This window comes from Camelus bactrianus, chromosome 8 (genome assembly GCF_048773025.1).
Source record: "Camelus bactrianus isolate YW-2024 breed Bactrian camel chromosome 8, ASM4877302v1, whole genome shotgun sequence".
NCBI classification, from domain to species: Eukaryota; Metazoa; Chordata; class Mammalia; order Artiodactyla; family Camelidae; genus Camelus; species Camelus bactrianus.
In genome coordinates this window covers 8,508,371-8,525,490 of record NC_133546.1, presented here as the reverse complement: position 1 = coordinate 8,525,490, position 17,120 = coordinate 8,508,371, and the positions used below count along the sequence as shown (strand labels likewise).

Sequence of the window (17,120 nt, the reverse complement as noted above, 5' to 3'; positions counted from 1 at the left end):
TGCCCCGACTCAGTGACATGGACCACTGAGGGCAAGGAGTCCTGAGGGGACCATGCCCACAGCAGGCCTTCCTGCTATGGGTTTTCTGTCCTCTTCCTGCCGACAAGCTCCACACCCTTTGCCCAAGCACTGAGTGAACATCTGTTCCCGGGCCTTCCCACGGCGCCAAGGCTGGACCCGGGGCTAACCGAAGATGGAGGAGAGCTGGACTTTGGTTCTGGGCGTCTTTTTGCCCAGTTGGTTTAGTTAGCAAATACAGATCGAGGGCTCGCTGGGTCTGGGCCAGGTGTCACACGCAGCCCGGAATGTGCATCTGCCTCATGCCTGTCACTGTCACCGGGTGCTGATGCGCAGATGTGTGACCGATCAGGTGCTGAGGCAGGTGGGAGACCCCGTGGTGGTATGTAAGTCAGCGGAGCAAATAGATAACCGTCACTTTTTGCTAATTAAAAAATGCCCAGCTTTCTACATATTTGTAAATATGGTGTAGATTCTGTTACTCTAGGAATAAAACACTCTGAAATGTGCCTTGTATTTGCATGTAACGTACAGAATCTAGGAGAACTGAGGTGGTCTTGTGACTTCTTTTCCCCATAGATTTTTAAAGACTTTCACGAAGGCATCATTGACTTTGGACCCACCTACAAGTATGATGTGGGCTCTGCCGCCTACGACACGAGTGACAAATGCCGCACCCCTGCCTGGACCGACAGAGTCCTGTGGTGGAGGAAGAGGCATCCTTTTGACAGAACAGGTGCGTGTGACGTGCGTGCTGTCAGAGCTGGTGGAGGGCGAATGATCAGTACCTCAGAGGGAAAGTCACTCTTATTTAGTCCAGAGCTCTTTGCTGTATAAATTTCTCTTGATAACCCAGAACTACGCAGAAGTTAGCCTAGATGTTAGCCCTAAGATTTGAGAGGTGTGTTTTGGAGAGGCTCTCCTCTGGGCTGTTTCTAAAGACTGTGTTCTGCAGATGGACCAGCTTCTGGCTCCCCCTCCCCTGCCTCACTGCCCCCCACACACACCACCCGCCCTCTCTTGTTCCCGGCGGGGACGAGGACAGAGGCCACGGCTCTTCCTCTCCAGCATCTCTACCTCTCAGACTCATGCATTTTTTCAGCCCATTTTGCTCAGCCAAACTCTTATCTGCTTAAAGCCCCAATACCAGTCAAACACGGGCAGGACACAGGAAAGAGTACTTTATAAATTAGTTGTTGATCATATTTTGAAGGATTATTGATGCCCAGCTAGGAGGTGCAGTTTGTTTAAAAATTAGAACACCTCTAAACTAATACATAAACAGCTGAACTTTTCTGGTGAGGTGGATGCTGAGATTTCAAAGCCTGGAAATCCCACTTGTAGCTTGATGCATTTGTGTTCACATCAGTTTGCGGACATCTGCATGGCTGTAGAGCGCTAAGGCTGGATGCCTCCAAGTTCTTAGTTGCCGCATCTCCTGCTAGACCAACAGCTGCAAATCTCCTGTTTCCTGGGGGCCTGGAGCAGAATCCCTGCAGCAGGGACTTCTGTGTTCCCACCCAGTTTTCCTGCTGGGGAGGATGCAGGCAGCACTGGTCTTACTGTTTCGGATAATCTACGTGGGAGGAGTTTTTCTACCCCAGGCCCCAAAGCCACCTTGACATGGTTTCAAGCCCGAGGGGTTAGACCGAAGGAGTCTGAGCCAGGAGGTGGTCGGGGACGTGGATTGCTGGTGCAGCTGTCCCGTAATCGGCATTCACGTATGTTAACGCAATTTTGTGTTGTATGTGCGTCTCTTGATTGGAATCCCTCTGAGCAGCTGGAGAACTCAATCTTCTAGACAACAATCTGGAGGCTGGCACCAGACTCAGACACACCTGGTCTCCTGGTGCCCTCAAGTATTACGGCCGAGCAGAGCTACAAGCATCTGACCACAGGTACGGTCCTGGCTGCTGTGGGCACATCCTCGGCTGAGAAAGGCAGTGTCTGCTGCTCTCTGCAGAGAGTGGACCTCCGCCCCCATCAGAATGCATGTGTGTGAAATACCGTGAAGAGGGAAGAATAGTGTGACAAATCGCACTTGCCACCAGGAATTAATCAGCATTAGCATTTTTTCATCGCTCCGTATCATAAATGACATCACTTGTGAAAATTGCCAGGACACAACCTGTAGGATTCTGTGTCACTTACATTCTCATATAAATGATGTCATTGTGCAACTTGCTTTTTGGTGAGTTAGTATTTTTGAGATACAGTCACATGGCTGTCAGAGATCTGGCTTAATTTTTTCAGTATTCTCTAGTTTTAAAGGTTGCAACCATGTTATATATTATTTTGTCTTATGCTTTGCTTCCACTTAATATTATAAATGTCTTCAATAAGGTTACATAATCTCTATAATAAAGAATTTTCTAAATGTTTTTGTAGAGTAAACCCATCCTTACAAAAATTACAAATCAGGTTTGTGTTTTGCATTATCTCCTGCTGATCTGTTTTTCTGCGCCTGTCAGATGGATTTCTGCAACATTATCCTTGATGAGTGCGTAGCACGTTCTCACATGGCTGTATCGTAACTTAACTCTTTCCCTTTCATGGAACGGTTAGACTGTTTCCCTTCTCTCCCTCCCATCAACGGTGCTGTAATGATCAACCCTGTGTACAAGTCTTTGTCTGACTCTCTGGTCATTTCCATAGAACAAAGTTCTAGATTGAGATAAGCTGGTCAAAAGAGATGGGCATTGTGATTCTTAACACAAATTGCCAGACAGGCCCCCCCACCCCAGAAAAGCTTGAACCCCAGGCACCGGGAGAATGCCCACCTCTCCACGCCCTCAGCAGTGCTGGCGATTACCATGTAAAGAATCTGCTGATGGCTGGCACTGTTTTCCCTCAAACCATCCTTAAACAGAAAAGCCAAGATAACACGAAGGCTGGGGATAGACAGATGGAAACCCCAGGACGGGATGGACAGCCCGGCGATGGGGTCCGTGGGGGGCCGCACACCTAAGCTGTGTTGCTGATGCTGGCTGTTTACAGCAGAGTCGGGGCTGAGGCGGGGCTGGGGGCGGTCCCGTCCCAGGTTAACTCACCCACCTTCCCTCCATGTCTCACGCAGACCCGTGCTGGCGATCGTGGAGGTGGAAGTGCAAGAAGTTGACGTGGGTGCTCGGGACAGGGTGTTCCAGGAAGTGTCCTCTTTCCAGGGCCCCCTGGATGCCACTGTCGTAGTCAACCTTCAGTCGCCAACCTTAGAAGAGAGAAACGAGTTTCCCGAGGACGTGCGCACAGAGCTCATGCAGACCTTGGGGAATTACGGGACGATTGTTCTGGTCAGGTGAGTGCTGCGGCCGGTGGGGTCCCAGCGTGCACGCCGGAGAGCGCCCCTGGGGTTGACCGGACGGATCTCGTTTATTCCAGGATCAACCAAGGGCAGATGCTGGTGACTTTTGCAGACAGTCACTCGGCTCTCAGCGTCCTGGATGTGGACGGAATGAAGGTGAGTCGTGCTCGGTCACCCGTGCAGCAGGGCTGCCTGTCCCCAGGGGTCTCTTGTGCTTTCCCATGGCCGGGTCTTCAGGAGCAGGGCAGGAGCCAGGCCTCTTTATCCCGCATCTCATTCTGGTATCTTTGTTGAGGTGTCTACTGGCCAGCCCTGGAGATTCTCCTGCAGAACTGGGGAGAAAATGCAAGCATTGGAGCGCAGTTCCCCCTGTGTGACTGGGTCTGTCTGCGCTCACACCTCCACCTCCACGTGGGATGCAGCGATCTTTCTCTTTAGTTTGTGGTTTGGAACATGCAGCTCCTGGGTAGTTTCCATTTTGATATACTACCCTGGTTTTAAATCTACACAGAAAGAAAAGCTGGAGATGATAGTTCAGCTTTTATTTAGACCAAACGTGAGCTGTGCCGGGCCTGCCCAGGGTCCAGACCCTCTGTTTCTTCTAGCAAAACGCAAAGGCTGGCCCTGCTCCCAGTGTGTGCGTTTGAGCGAGACGCACTCTGGGTCAAAGCCATCTGACGTCTGTGTTCATGCTCTGGCGGCTGCTCTGTCCCCCCAGGTGAAAGGCAGAGTTGTGAAGATCAGACCGAAGACCAAGGACTGGCTGAAAGGTTTGCAGGAGGAGATCATTCGAAAGCGAGAGAGCATGGTCTCCATGTCCCCCACCGCCAACTCCTGTCTGCTGGAGGAAAACTTTGACTTCACGAGTTTGGACTATGAGTCCGAAGGTGAGCCGCCCTGCGAGGGCTTCGGTCAGGATGGCGAGGTGGGCGGGTGGTCAGGAAGTCCTCCCAGCAACCGGTGTGAGTGCTTCAAGTTCCCTTCCGAGGCCCGCCCTCAGGCAGGTTCCAGAGGCTGCTTGGAGCGCAAGCCTTGCTCCATGCAAGAGGTTGGGTGGTACTCACGTGTAGGCGTGATGCCTGCAGGGGTCAGACCTGAGGCATCTAAAATGACGTTGAAAACAGTGCTTTTGAGGATGTCAGGGTTGTGGGCTTGGTGCTGTGTCTCAGGCCTGAATGGAATTGGGGTCCCAGCCCTGCTGCCATGTGGGTGCCCTGGGCTGCTGGCAGCTGTGCCCCAGGTGTTCTGACACGAGCCATAGGCTTCAGTGTTGAAACAGACCCACTGATGAAAGACTAGGTCCTTTTACCCTGATTGCTGTGATGTTTCCTTCTCCAAGGGGATATTGTCGAAGATGATGAGGTGGATTATTTGGTGGATGAGCTAATAAGCCAGCCTATGGTCTCAGACGGTGAACTGGGGGGAGATGAGCTCTCCGATGCCCCCAGCTCCACTGCAGTGGCCCCTCCCAGCAGGTTACCTGCACTCACCAAAAAGCAGCAGCGTCCAACCTACAAAGGTAACCAGGACCTTCCTTTTCTAAACAGCCTCTGGCGTCACACTCACTCTTTGTCTCAGCAGCCGGGTCATGGTGCCACCGTCATGTGTGCACGTCCCACGAAGACGGGTGAAACAAGTCATAGCTTGTGGTGGAAACTGGGCCCAGCCACCACCACACTGATTTCCTCTAGTGATTTAATTTTTTTCCAACAACTGGTACCCCTGTAACACACCAGATGCATGATAATTTGTTTCCTGTATATATTTAAATGGTCATAGCTCTGAACTAGTTTTACATTTGTGATTTTTTTCCCCTTGTGATTTTTTTCCCCCTTCTCCAAAACTTTTCTGATTCAATCTCATAAGAGACATATTCAATATCTATGTCTTGAGTTGCTGGTGTCTTGTTACATTCATATAACATATTATTATATAGTAATATGATAACATCAGCATCATTATATGATTTTAGACTTAAGAGGGACTGAAAGTCATAGGATTGAACTGCAGGCCCCTCGACTATATGGTATAATGACTCTTCTGAGTAAGTTTTAAAACCCACTAGTGTTCCATGGGCTGTAAAGTAGTGTAGTTCATGATCCCCATCAGACTCCTTCGGCTCAGTTTCATCCACAGCCACGAATGCCTTCCTGCTGTTGGTCAGTGTCTCCCCATTGGAGGAGAGCTATTACTGGCAGTTACAGGGGTTCAGCCACGTGTCAGGACCCTTTGAGCTGGAGCCGAGAACCAAGAACAGGAGTGAAAATAATATGCTTCGCAGGGAAGGTACTTCCCTGGGAGAGGTACGAAGTACCCCAAGCCCCTTGACTGTATTTGGTCCCAAAGCCGGTCAGTAGCCTGGCTGCATTGAACATCAGGAGCTTTTAAACTTACAGGTCCCTGAGCCCCGTCACAGAGATGTGGACTTGGCAGGTGTGGGCTGGGACCCTGGAAACCTGGTAATTCATGACGCTTCCCAGGCGACTGGGACGTATGTGCAGGTTTGGGGTCTGCTGCCCGATACAGTAGCAGCAGCCTTTGTCAGCCCATCCAGATGGTTCTGTGCATTGCATGCCCAGAGGATTCCTGCCCTGGAGTGGAAGTGGCTGAAGGGATGTGCTCTTGAGACAAGAAGCAGTCCTTTTCTGCAGGGTGGCCATCACTCAGGCATCCCCTCGAGGGCAGGGCAGGTGTGAGCACATGTGCCTCTGAATGAAGAATTAACAGAGTTGCATGGGGCTATGACATGAGGGCAGCCCTGCCCCCTGGTGGACATCAAGAGAACATCTCCTCAATGTGATGGGTGATCAGGGGCTCCAGTTAGGAGAAATCTTGCCTCTTCCCGGTGGAACTCTAAAGATACATGAGGCTGAACTATTGGATTTGAGGCACAGGGTGAACGAGCCAAAATGAAGTGAATCGGGGTGTGTTGTAGTGCGAGAGAAAAGGCTTAAGATTGTCTTGAATTTAAATGTAAAATAAATGTCTATGTAATAAAACAGAAGCTGTCACCTCCCTGTGCCCCTGTTAGCCTTAGAAGGGTTTTGCAGGGTGAGTCAGGATGGCAGTGCTAGGGCAATAGCTGGCATGGGGTGTAGGATTTGGGGCTTGGATGAGCAGAGTTCTCCACACTGGGCCTTGCCGCTGAATGGCAGGCTGCCCTGCTGCAGAGAAGTGAAAATATTCTTGACTCCGAAACCGCTGTCCTGTTTTAGAGTGAGGAGTTAAAAATGAGGGGCTCTGGTTTTCAGCTGTCTACTCTGTGTGGAAGTATTATGGATTGTTCCAGAAGGAAACATGCCTACACTTTAAAATGTGTCAGTGTCTCGCGTGTCTGGATAACACATCTCGTCCACGCACAGTTCACTGACTGTTCCAAGCAGGCATTGGGTGCCCTTCCCCCTGCCCCCCGTGCCAGCAGAAAGGGGGACCCGACAGCTGTCCTGTGGGAGGAGCTCCTGCCACGGCCGGGTCCCTGCCGGCCCGAGTCTGAGCCTGACGTACCTGACTCACGTCCCGCCGTGTCCTCCAGATGATGCTGACCTTGTGGAGTTAAAGCAGGAGCTGGAAGCAGTTGGGGACTTCCGCCACCGCTCTCCGAGTAGGTCTCTGTCGGTTCCCAATAGGCCTCGGCCGCCTCACCCACCGCAGAGACCCCCCCCTCCAAGTAAGACCTCGCTCGCTTTCGGCTCACCACGGTGCCCGCTGGGAAGGATGCGCACCTCCTGCTGCTGAGCACGTGGCTCTGAACCTAGCCTTTGAGTTTCCACAGTGCTTTTTCCCCTCCCTGGGCTCCCGTCTGTCTTAAACCCACGGCAAGTTTGATATCAGAGGTAGCTGTGTTTCTCGTGGCAAATCAGATGATTCCTTTATAAAGCTGCCCTTCGTCCTCTGGTAGCTGTGCTTTCGCTTTAAGCTGCTTGCAGTTTGAAACCTAATAGGATGGAAAACTGGGGCCACAGACAAGCTAGGGATGTTTTAAAATCCTCCGTCCCCCACACTCCACAGCATCTTTCAGCATCTTCTCTCCTGGGCTGCTGCCCCCCACCCCCTGCTGATCAGGACTCCAGTAGCCCAGGTGCCCTAGCAGGCAGGGTGACCACACACCCACTTCTGACCAGGTGCCACTCTGTCTGTGAGCCCCAGCTTGCTGAGGACGGCTCTTCCCAGCCTGGGTCTCAGGATAGCACTGTTCTTCCTGGTCCGCAAAAAGCAACGCTCTGTCCATGAAACATTCCTTAATAGTCTAAAATAAAGTTGTGACATGCTTTTGATCAGTTTCTATTTACTTCCACTGTTTACTCTCCCCCCTAAAAAATGTGACAGTCAGACAAAGGTTTTCCTAAGGCTGTGCTTTCACAATTGGGTTGTCTTGACTTACATCACAGTAATGACTGATAGCAAGCCAGAAACATATGGCTTGTTCAGCATATATTTTACTTTTCTGAGTTGGTACTCAGAAAATAAAATATTAATAAATAAAAACAAATGTGTGTCATATATTATTGTAGCAATTAAAAAAATAAATACAAACATTAAAATTTTTAATGTCACCTTCCTAGAAATAATTGTTAACCAAAAGATTTCCATCCTTTTTCCAATTAGCTATTTCTACACGTAATTTTTAATTAAAAAACATATTTTATTTTTACAAAATTGGTATCATTTTGTTTGGTGATCTGTCTTTCATCTAACGTGTGTCATGAAATGTTCTAAAACATGATTTGTTAATGACTACAAGTATTAGGTAATACAGTTTACTGCCCAGCTTTGGGTTTTTGGGTTTTTTTTTAGATTTTGCCCACAAGACATTTAAAAATTTTGGTTCTAGTAACAGTAGTGATTGATCAGATTTTACATCAGATTTAACCCCGCCCCCAGGATGTTAGATTAAAATTTGCATTCAAACAGCGCTTCTCCAGAGAATCTACACTAATAGACACAAGTTACTGGAGAATCAAAAGAGGAACTCAGTAGCGCCTCTGGACCCCAAAAGGCCTTGGATGTGCTCAGACCCTAACTGTGGCCTGGCTCTCAGCTGGCTGGGAATTTGTGTCCAAGCAGCTGTGACTTCACTGAGACTGACAGTCTGCCTTCCTTGGTTTTTACAGCTGGTTTAATGGTGAAAAAGTCTGCTTCGGATGCGTCCATCTCCTCCGGCACTCACGGGCAGTATTCGATTTTGCAGGCGGCAAAACTCCTGCCAGGAGCACCTCAGCAAGCAGTAAGTTCTGCGTTCAGATCAGAGCGAAGCAGGCCAGCATCTCACCCCAAGAGATTTGCCCAGTGGTCCATCCTCAGCCCCTGACATCATGCAGGACCCCCTCTTTTCCGTGCATATATAGAGTTACGTCTTTTTAACCCTCTGCCTGTCCACCACTCGTCCCCGAACCCTATAACTTAGTACCAGGTCCTCCATAAGGTTTTTAAATGGTCGCACGGACCATCAGAAAATCACATTTGATGAAAACTGTCGGTTTCCAGACCCACCAGCTTCTCTCCCTTCCCATGCTTGCCTTTGACGTGGTGTATCAAGCAGTGGTTGGTGGAGGGGAAAACAGGAGAAATTCAGACCAAGTGTCTTGAGAGGAGGCTAGAAAGAGACTTAATGGGACCTAAATAACGCAGTAAGGGACACTGGTAGTGATAAGAGTGGCGTAGGATTTTAGAGGCAGACAGTTCCAGAGGATGGCTCTAAAGAAGACTGTAGGCGAAGGTCAGTGGACTAGAGGTGAGGGACGAGGGAGGGGAAGCTGGCTGCTGGATGGAAGCTAACGTGTCCCAGGAGAGTGTGGGGAGCTGAACCAGCCGCTGGTCACGGTCATGGCAGGAGGAGGCAGTGGACTCGACCTCAGTGGTTTATAGTCATGAAGGCAGGTCCTCAAAGGTGACCTAGAGGTTTGGGATGAGAGGTAGACAAGTGAAGAGGTAGAAAAAACACTTGAGAAAACATCTGGAAGGTGTTTTAATGACTCCACTGGACTGTGGAAGGAGTGACTTCTAATTATGCTTTCTGGCTTTTACCTGGTTACTGAAATAAAGATAGAGGATGGATTGTCCGCATTGCAAAGTCCTGTAACCACTCAGTTTGGGAGATGAGGGCCCTCCAGACATGACTGCTTTCCTCCTCTTGGTATGCGAGTGCTGGGGGATGGGGGTGGGGGGAGGCCGGCGGGATGCGGGTTAGATTGGAGCTCTGTTTTGGTCACCGTCTGGCGGCGCTTTGTCCATCTCAGGCTGGAGAGCTGGTCAGTAGGCGGGGAACTCACCAGGCGAGGCTGTTTTCCTACCTGTGCTAACATGCGCTTCTTCCTGATTTTTGTCCTCAAGCCCAAAGCTAGGACTGGAATAAGTAAACCTTATAACGTTAAGCAGATCAAAACCACCAACGCTCAGGAGGCGGAAGCAGCGATCCGATGTCTCCTGGAAGCCAGGGGAGGTATGTGTTCCCCTGGGGCTCTCCCCCTGAGTCCGTGTTGCTTTTCATCCTCCTACTAAAGGGGGCCTAGAAAAGAAAATAACTTTTTTTTTTTCTGGAGGCAGTATTCAATGGAAATACCCTTTAGCAACGTTTTATAAAATTCCGCTGTTAAGATTTATAGATCATTTAAAACTATATGTTTAGAATTCAGTAAGTATATAAAAATCACCCCAAGATTATTAAGCAGCTCTTAAGGGAGAGACTAAAATAAATGAAAATGAGGTAGAAGAGGTCTGTGCTCCAGGCACTAACTCATTCATTCTGCTGGCTCTGTAAAAAGAGATAGCTAGGTATGCGTCTTCTTTCAGGCAAAACATGTACTTTTTTAAATTGCCAGCAACTGTAAATTCTTTTCTGTCAGGCAGGGACTTCTCCATCGTGCTGCCTATTAATTCCTGTTACTGTTCACCTAACCCATGTGAATCATAGCTTCACTTGGAATTCCCCCCCATGCATTCAGGATCACTGGTAACTGACAATTTTTGGTGCTTTGTTTTGACTTTGTACTAGAATCTCTTTGGGGGAGGGGAGATTATGCCCTCTGAAAAGCCAGGTGCAGTTAAAATCACCTGGTTCACTTTTAGTCCGGATATTTCATTTGTTTGGAATTCCCAAATAACATTGAAGAAAGGCATGGATTAAGAGGCTGGGAAACACTGTTGTACGATAACCCCATCGCAAGCGGTTTCTTTTATATTAAGGAAACAAAAACTAAACTAAAATTGTGTGGATGTAACAATCCAAGTGTCTGTCAGCTGATGAATGGATAAAATGTGGTGAATCTGCAATGGAATGTTACTCAGTTATAAAAAGAATGAAGTACTAACACATGCTCTCTCATGAGTGAATCATGAACATAATGTGCTCAGTGAAAGAAACCAAGCCCAAAGGGCATGTATTGTATGATTCCATTTATATGAAGTGTCCAGAATAGTCAGTCTATACAGAGAGAAAGTTATAGTGGTTTCCAGGGGCTGGAGAGGGGAAGGAGTGAGGGATGACTGCTGTGGGTATGTATGGAGTTTCTTTTTGAGGAGAATGAAGATGTCCTGGAATTAGACAGTAGTGATTGTACAATTTTGTGACTACTGATAACCACCAAATTGTATCCTTAAAAAGGTAAATTTTTTTGTATGTGAATTATATTGCAATAAAGCTTTTTTTTTTTTTAACTCTATAGATGTAGAGGTTAGGAGAAGTTTGAGGTTTGAAATCTTCCCAGGGTCCCAGCTTAACATTTTCTTGATCACGGGCCCTGCTGAGATTTTGAGGAGTTTTAAGTCATCTCCCCTGAGAAACACAGGTACACATGAAACTGTGTGTGTGATGTCAGGCCTCACTGATCCTCCCCTACACAGACTCCACATCACCATCCCTGTTAAGATGAGCATGAGAAGCTGGGAGCCAAACCTAGCTGGTTGGTCCTGACGACCATCAAAGATTTATTTTTAGATAAAAAAGAAATACATTGCATTAGTAAATTGTCTTTAAAATAGACTGTCTAAAGAGTAAACCGTGCATTGAATTGCCTTGTCTGTTACACCAGCTATGCAATTGTATGTTTCAGGCGTCCCAGGAGAGGCCCTAAATGCCATGGCCCTGAGGGACCAGGGTTCTGCCAAACCAGAGTCTGCAGTGGGGGTGGCCCCACTCCTGCCCCGTCGGCCTGCACCCAGAGTTCCTGCCATCAAGAAGCCAACCTTGAGGAGGACAGGAAAGGTACGAACTTGGCAGTGTTAGCCTGTTGCTCCTAGGTTGCTCAAATGTCTTGTTAGATAAGAATACATCCCCGATGGGTCTGGTCTCTTTATACACGTTCACGAGTCCATCCTTGAAGAAAATGCCTGGCAATCGCTTTATCCTTCGTGTCCCTGCTGCTTCTTAGCTCTCGCTGAGCAGAAAAACTGGGAATTTCTCACCAAGATAGGAACAGCTTGGAGGTACCACACGTCCCACATGTTCCATTTCAGTCTCCATACTGAACCACTGTGGGATGCCTTATTCCAAGTGTCCCAGTATCTCCCTTTTGTGTGTGGTCTGTGTCACGTGCCCCGGGTTTCATGGGGACAGATTTGATTTGCGTTAGAAAAACAGTCACTGGTCCCTGGATTAGCCATGTTGACCAGCTAGTGCGCCTCAGATCCTGGAGGCTCGACTCTCTTGCCACTTTTCTTGCAGATTGTTTTTTGCTCTGGCTCTCCAGCTTCTCAGCCTTGCTTGCTGCTTCAAAGACATGAGTTTGTCAGGACAGTAGCAGCCCAAAGACTGGCACCTATAGAGACGTCTGGATCTCCTGTTTGAGCTCAGTGTGTTAGTAACGGACACTCGGTAATCTCTCGGCTGCTCGTTACAGAGTGGCTGCTTTCCCACCTGTAGAAAGTGTGAGCGTGGCTTGGATGCTTGGTTCTGACAGAGCTTGCTTGGTGTTTTCTGGGTTGCTCTGCTGTCCCACTTTTGCTCGGTCATCTGTCTGTTTTCCACGCTGCCTTCAAAACAGACCTCTTTCCTCCTCCTCTCTAGTTTTGCTTTGTCTTTTCAAAGCCAGAGGCAGAAATGGATTCTTTTTCCCACCCGCTGCTCAGGAGCTACAGGCAAAGGCTTTTGGAGAAGGGGTTGTTTTTGCAGCTAGTTTTCTAAAGAACCAATGGAAATACTGAAATGCTGGTGCTTCGGCTGCCAACAGTTGTGTCTGTACTAAAGCTCCCTCCCACCTTTTGCGGTTGTTTTCTTTGTGATCCTTTTGAATCAGAATCCAGGAAGTGAAGTTCCTGCGTGAAATTTTCCATTCTTCTGTAGTCAAGGAGCAAGAATACCCTTTAGTCCTTAAGTTAGCTTAACATTGAGACATAAGCTACTTCTCCCTAGAGTGGTACAGACTGAATTATCAAAGCTGTGGACTAGAAGAAGATAGTTTTCAGAGAGGTTCGCTGTTCATCAAGGAAGAGTGTAACTCTGTTTCCTTGGTAACAGGGAAACTTGTTTCAGATTATTCATGGTGGCCCTGGTTTTAAAGCTTCCGCTCATATTTCATCCCTCCTGCCAGTCCTCCGTGATACATATGTGTGTGTGTTTCTCTCATGTGCTTTCGTACCTGGTCACATTCCCGCATCCCAGACATTCTCAAATCCTGAATTTGCTAGAATGCCTGCTGAGCCCCAGCTCTGCTCCCCTGCGGGCGCTGTCGTTTGCTCTGAGTCCCGGCCTGCGCCCCGCCCCCCCACCCCCCCCACCCCGTGCCGGTTTCTTACAAAATTACACTCTTTGTCCTGCCTTTCCTCAGCCCGTGTCACCGGAAGAACAGTTTGGACAACAGGCTGTCCATTTTACAATTGGGCCCCCGGAGACCAGCCTTGACACCCCACCTCTAGCGACAGTCCCTCCTGTTCCCAAACCGAGAACACTGCAGCCCGGGAAAGGCGCCGCCAGGAAGCCAGCGCCCGGCGAGGCCCCTCCCGCGGCCGCGCCGCCCCCCCTGGAGGCCCCGCCTCTTGTGCCCCGGGTGCCCCCGCGGAGGAAGAAGTCGGCCCCAGCGGCCTTCCACCTGCAGGTGCTGCAGAGCAACTGCCAGCTTCTCCAGGGCCTCGCCTGCAGCAGCCCCGGCAGCGACTGTCCCCCCGCACCCCAGCCTGCGGGGGGCACTCTCTCCCCACCGCCGGCTTTTCCCAGCACCTCAGCACCTGCCAGCCCGGAGGCTGATGGCACCAAGGACACCAAGTCGGAGGCAGCCTCCCTTCCCTGTGACTACCAGGATCCCTTCTGGAGCCTCCTCCACCACCCCAGCCTGTTGAATAATTCGTGGCTCTCCAAGAGCTCTGACCCCCTGGACTCGGGGACAAGGGCTCACACAGCCCCACTGCACATCAGCCCCTCAGCTGCCCGGGAGCCGCCACCGGAGCACACACAAAAAGACTTAGGTGACTGGGTGACAATCAGCGACGAGGACAAGAGGACGGTGCTGCAAGTGTTTGACCCTCTGGCGAAAACATGACTGGGAGACTTGGACAGCCGCTGTCCTGCAGGAGGTGTGCCGTCTTCCGTGAGCATCACTTTCCGGGGGGAAGCCCACCCGCCTCAGCCCCCGAGTCCAAAGCGACATCTATTTAAAGGCACACTGAAAAAACATTGGTACTTCTGTCACTCTTGTGTAGTTTACAAAAACTGTGTCTCTTATTCAGTAATATTATTATTCAGCCACCGAGATACATCTTATTCCAGACTTGTGCATATTAAGTGTCCTCTTGGGGGGATGGGAAACCTGGGTTGGATTCAGTGCATAGATTTAGGAAAGAGAATCCAGCAGACGACGCCCAAGACGTTCCCTCCCGTTACATTTTAAATGGTTGTTCAATTTATGTGTGTATGTGCTGTATTTTTTTTAATATTCTTTGTATTTTACAGATTTGGAATAATTTTTTGGCGACTCACTTGAAGGTTGATGCATATAGTGAGCATTACACTAAAAGGTGGTTGGGACCATTAAGAGCTGTACCTGGCCAGCTGACACCAGGTGAAAAAAATATCAGAGTAGGAGGCAGCAAATACCCAAAGATAAGACTGCACATTCCCGTGAGCCCTTGTTGTTTATTTACGTACATGGATGTTAACCTTGACTCTGTAAATCTTGTGGGAGATGGTGTCATTCCCTGCTTTGGTTCTAAAGCACATACTCTTAGCTTATTAACCTGAGCTTCAACTGGCTAAAGCCTCCTGAAGCACGTCTTAGACTTCGCATGTCCCCTTAAATGGCTACAGTCCTGAGCTCTGGTGTGCTGCTTAAGCCAATTTTTGCACACTATTCCCTGTTAAAACCTTGTGGATTTCTTTTTTCCCGTATATGCTATACCCAGTAAAAGCACAAAATGTGAAAACTCATACTTGCACATAATACTGATCCTCACTGTTAGAATTCAGAGAATATGTGTTTGCGTCTGGTCCACCTGGCTGTGGCTTCAGAAAGGAAAGTACCGCCTGTCCCTGTGTATAAGAAACCCCAGGATGTTCTAAGTTAGCTCACCTACCTTTTATTAGGATTTTTTCCCTGTATGTTTCTAACACCATTTCTAGTCTATTCAGTCTTTTAAAAAGACAGCACCCTACTATTTTACATTTTTTAAAGGATGTTATAAGGCCGGATGTTATAAGAACCCATTTGGAGCAGATATCATAATTTCCTGATAAGAAATTCACTGGTAAAATCTTACTCCGCCATATTTAGGAGTCTTCCATGTCATAGAATCATATAGCAGTGGTTCCGTGTTGTCCCTGATGTGACCAGGGAGTTCCTGTACTCAACGCTAATAATGGTTAGGATGGCAGTAATCACCTTGCCTGGGGAAATACCACTCCCCTTTTACCAATCAGACCTCTGGGATTTCAGACTTAGCCTCTCATTGCCACTATCAAGATCCACTGCAGATTAGTCACATCTGGTACTCAAAACAAAACCAAAACTGTATTTATCTCATTTCATCCGAAAACTAATAAAAGAAAAAGGTATTAGTGACCTGTAGAGATAAGCAGATAATGCTAGTAGTTAACCAGCCATAAAAGACAGTGTTTCTGGCCAAGGCTGGCTAGGACACCTTCTATAGCTTGTATCATTACACTTAACATCATTACATACTTACATCATTTCTACCTCTCTAAGAAATGCAGGAAGTAAACCTCTCCCCCTGTCAGGGGGAGAAAGAGAAGCAAGATGGGTCAACAGGCTTGGGAGGAAGGTGTATCATTTGCCAGGATTCACTTTAGTGCTAAAAGGTACCGTTGGGAATGGAATCAAAGATCTCTTCATTCAAATGTTTTTTTCTCTATAACATCTTTTCCCACCAAAGAGGATGTGAAGTTGAAGGCATGCATATGTAATAACCAGTCAGAAAAGCAGAGGGAAAGTAAGCCCATGGAAGTTGCTCCCAGTGCTGGGAAAGTCCTGATTTTCAGATTTTTTCTCTGTTCTAGATGGCAAATAGCCAGTACACGGTACAGAGAAAAGAATTTCTTCTAAGATAAAAGGTGTTCATCACACCAGTAGTTCTGAATAATCTCACAGTAAGTATTAACACACAGAATTGTGCTGAGGCAGGTCACAGGAAAAATTACAAGTAGTTCTAACCTTAAGAAGTGAATATTACTTGATCATGGCTGTTCACGGTTAGTGGACAACACAGACTGGATTTTGAGTTGATAATGCATAAGATTCTTGCACTAATGTTCTCTTTAAAAAAGAAAAAGTAAAGAAAAAGAAAAAGGACAATTGGAATTGCCTTATTTTTTTCAATGCTTAACAGTTGGTGGGTTTCCTAGGTTAGCAGTAAAGTCGGTTCAATAATCTCAACAATGAGCAGCTACCCTCCTGGGGATTTCAGTCTGTGGTTTTTATTTTTGGTCTTTCTTTGATGCTCCCACACCGGCCTTTTTTATTGGGACCTTGCAATTTATTTCATTACTGTTTGTAAAGTGTTACAGTTCACTGCAGAGTATTTTAAGGACAAACTTGACAATTCAGCATTGTCTCCCTGACCCCTTTTAGATTCCCTTTTTACAACATAATCTTAGACTTCTTGCCTATTTTAAAAATTTGTTCCAATAAATGACTGAAACTAGGACATCTGCGCAAGCAATTCCTTTAAAGTTGTTGAAGTTCAAGAGACTTAATAAATTTCTCCTGACCTGTGTATAAATATAAACAAAGAAATGTATTAAAACATTAGCTTTATAATGAAGTAATTCTATTAGAAAGGAAAACTGCAGAAATTACTTATTGGGTGACTAGCAATTAATAAAAACCCTATAATGTTTATTTGAAGTGATAATTTATATGGAAATTGTAAAAAAAAAACCTATTAAATGTTTTGCCTTAAAAAATCTTTTTTTGGCTTATTTCTTTTCAGATATGAAGAGAATCTTGGGATATCTTTGGCTAGCTTTTTTTTCTGGATGAAATGTGATTACTAGTTATTCCTCTGTTTGAATTTATTTGTTTTTGTTTCCTTTTCAACCATCCAACTAAGTTGAAAAGGCAAAAAGTAACAACCTGGTTAAGAATTTCTGACTTGAATGTTCCTAGCATTCTCTGACATAACATATATAATAACTTTGTTCTGTAATACTGAGAGATGCTAGGATTCATTTTCTATGGGATCTTATAGCAAACGTATAGAATCTTTGATTGCCAGTGTTTGAGTACATTACTCAGAGGCTGGACAAGGGAGTACAGTCTTCCAGTTCTGTCTAGGTTTATTCTTAGCTAATTAACACAGAAAACTTAGGTCATAAATGTTCTCTGATTGATGCCTTTCAGGAATAAGAATATACCAACAA

General features: G+C 47.2%; 1 protein-coding gene across 6 annotated transcripts in view; it reads left to right on the top strand.

Moving 5' to 3' along the window:
* The window catches only part of SYNJ2 (synaptojanin 2), an 89,852-nt gene extending 73,186 nt beyond the window's left edge, over nt 1-16,666 (top strand). For 5 of the 6 annotated variants that reach the window (XM_074368077.1, XM_074368076.1, XM_074368080.1 and 2 more), the window contains 11 exons: nt 598-754; nt 1,799-1,916; nt 3,095-3,313; nt 3,397-3,475; nt 4,038-4,206; nt 4,659-4,838; nt 6,852-6,986; nt 8,431-8,543; nt 9,650-9,758; nt 11,368-11,519; nt 13,081-16,666. In XM_074368077.1, the coding sequence (XP_074224178.1) occupies nt 598-754; nt 1,799-1,916; nt 3,095-3,313; nt 3,397-3,475; nt 4,038-4,206; nt 4,659-4,838; nt 6,852-6,986; nt 8,431-8,543; nt 9,650-9,758; nt 11,368-11,519; nt 13,081-13,788 (2,139 nt within the window). In that variant the 3' untranslated portion in view covers nt 13,789-16,666. Of the gene's footprint in view, nt 1-597; nt 755-1,798; nt 1,917-3,094; nt 3,314-3,396; nt 3,476-4,037; nt 4,207-4,658; nt 4,839-6,851; nt 6,987-8,430; nt 8,544-9,649; nt 9,759-11,367; nt 11,520-11,978; nt 13,004-13,080 lie in introns of those variants that run through there. The other variant, XM_045524491.2, reaches the window with a different exon arrangement.
* The last annotated feature ends 454 nt before the right edge of the window (nt 16,667-17,120 follow it).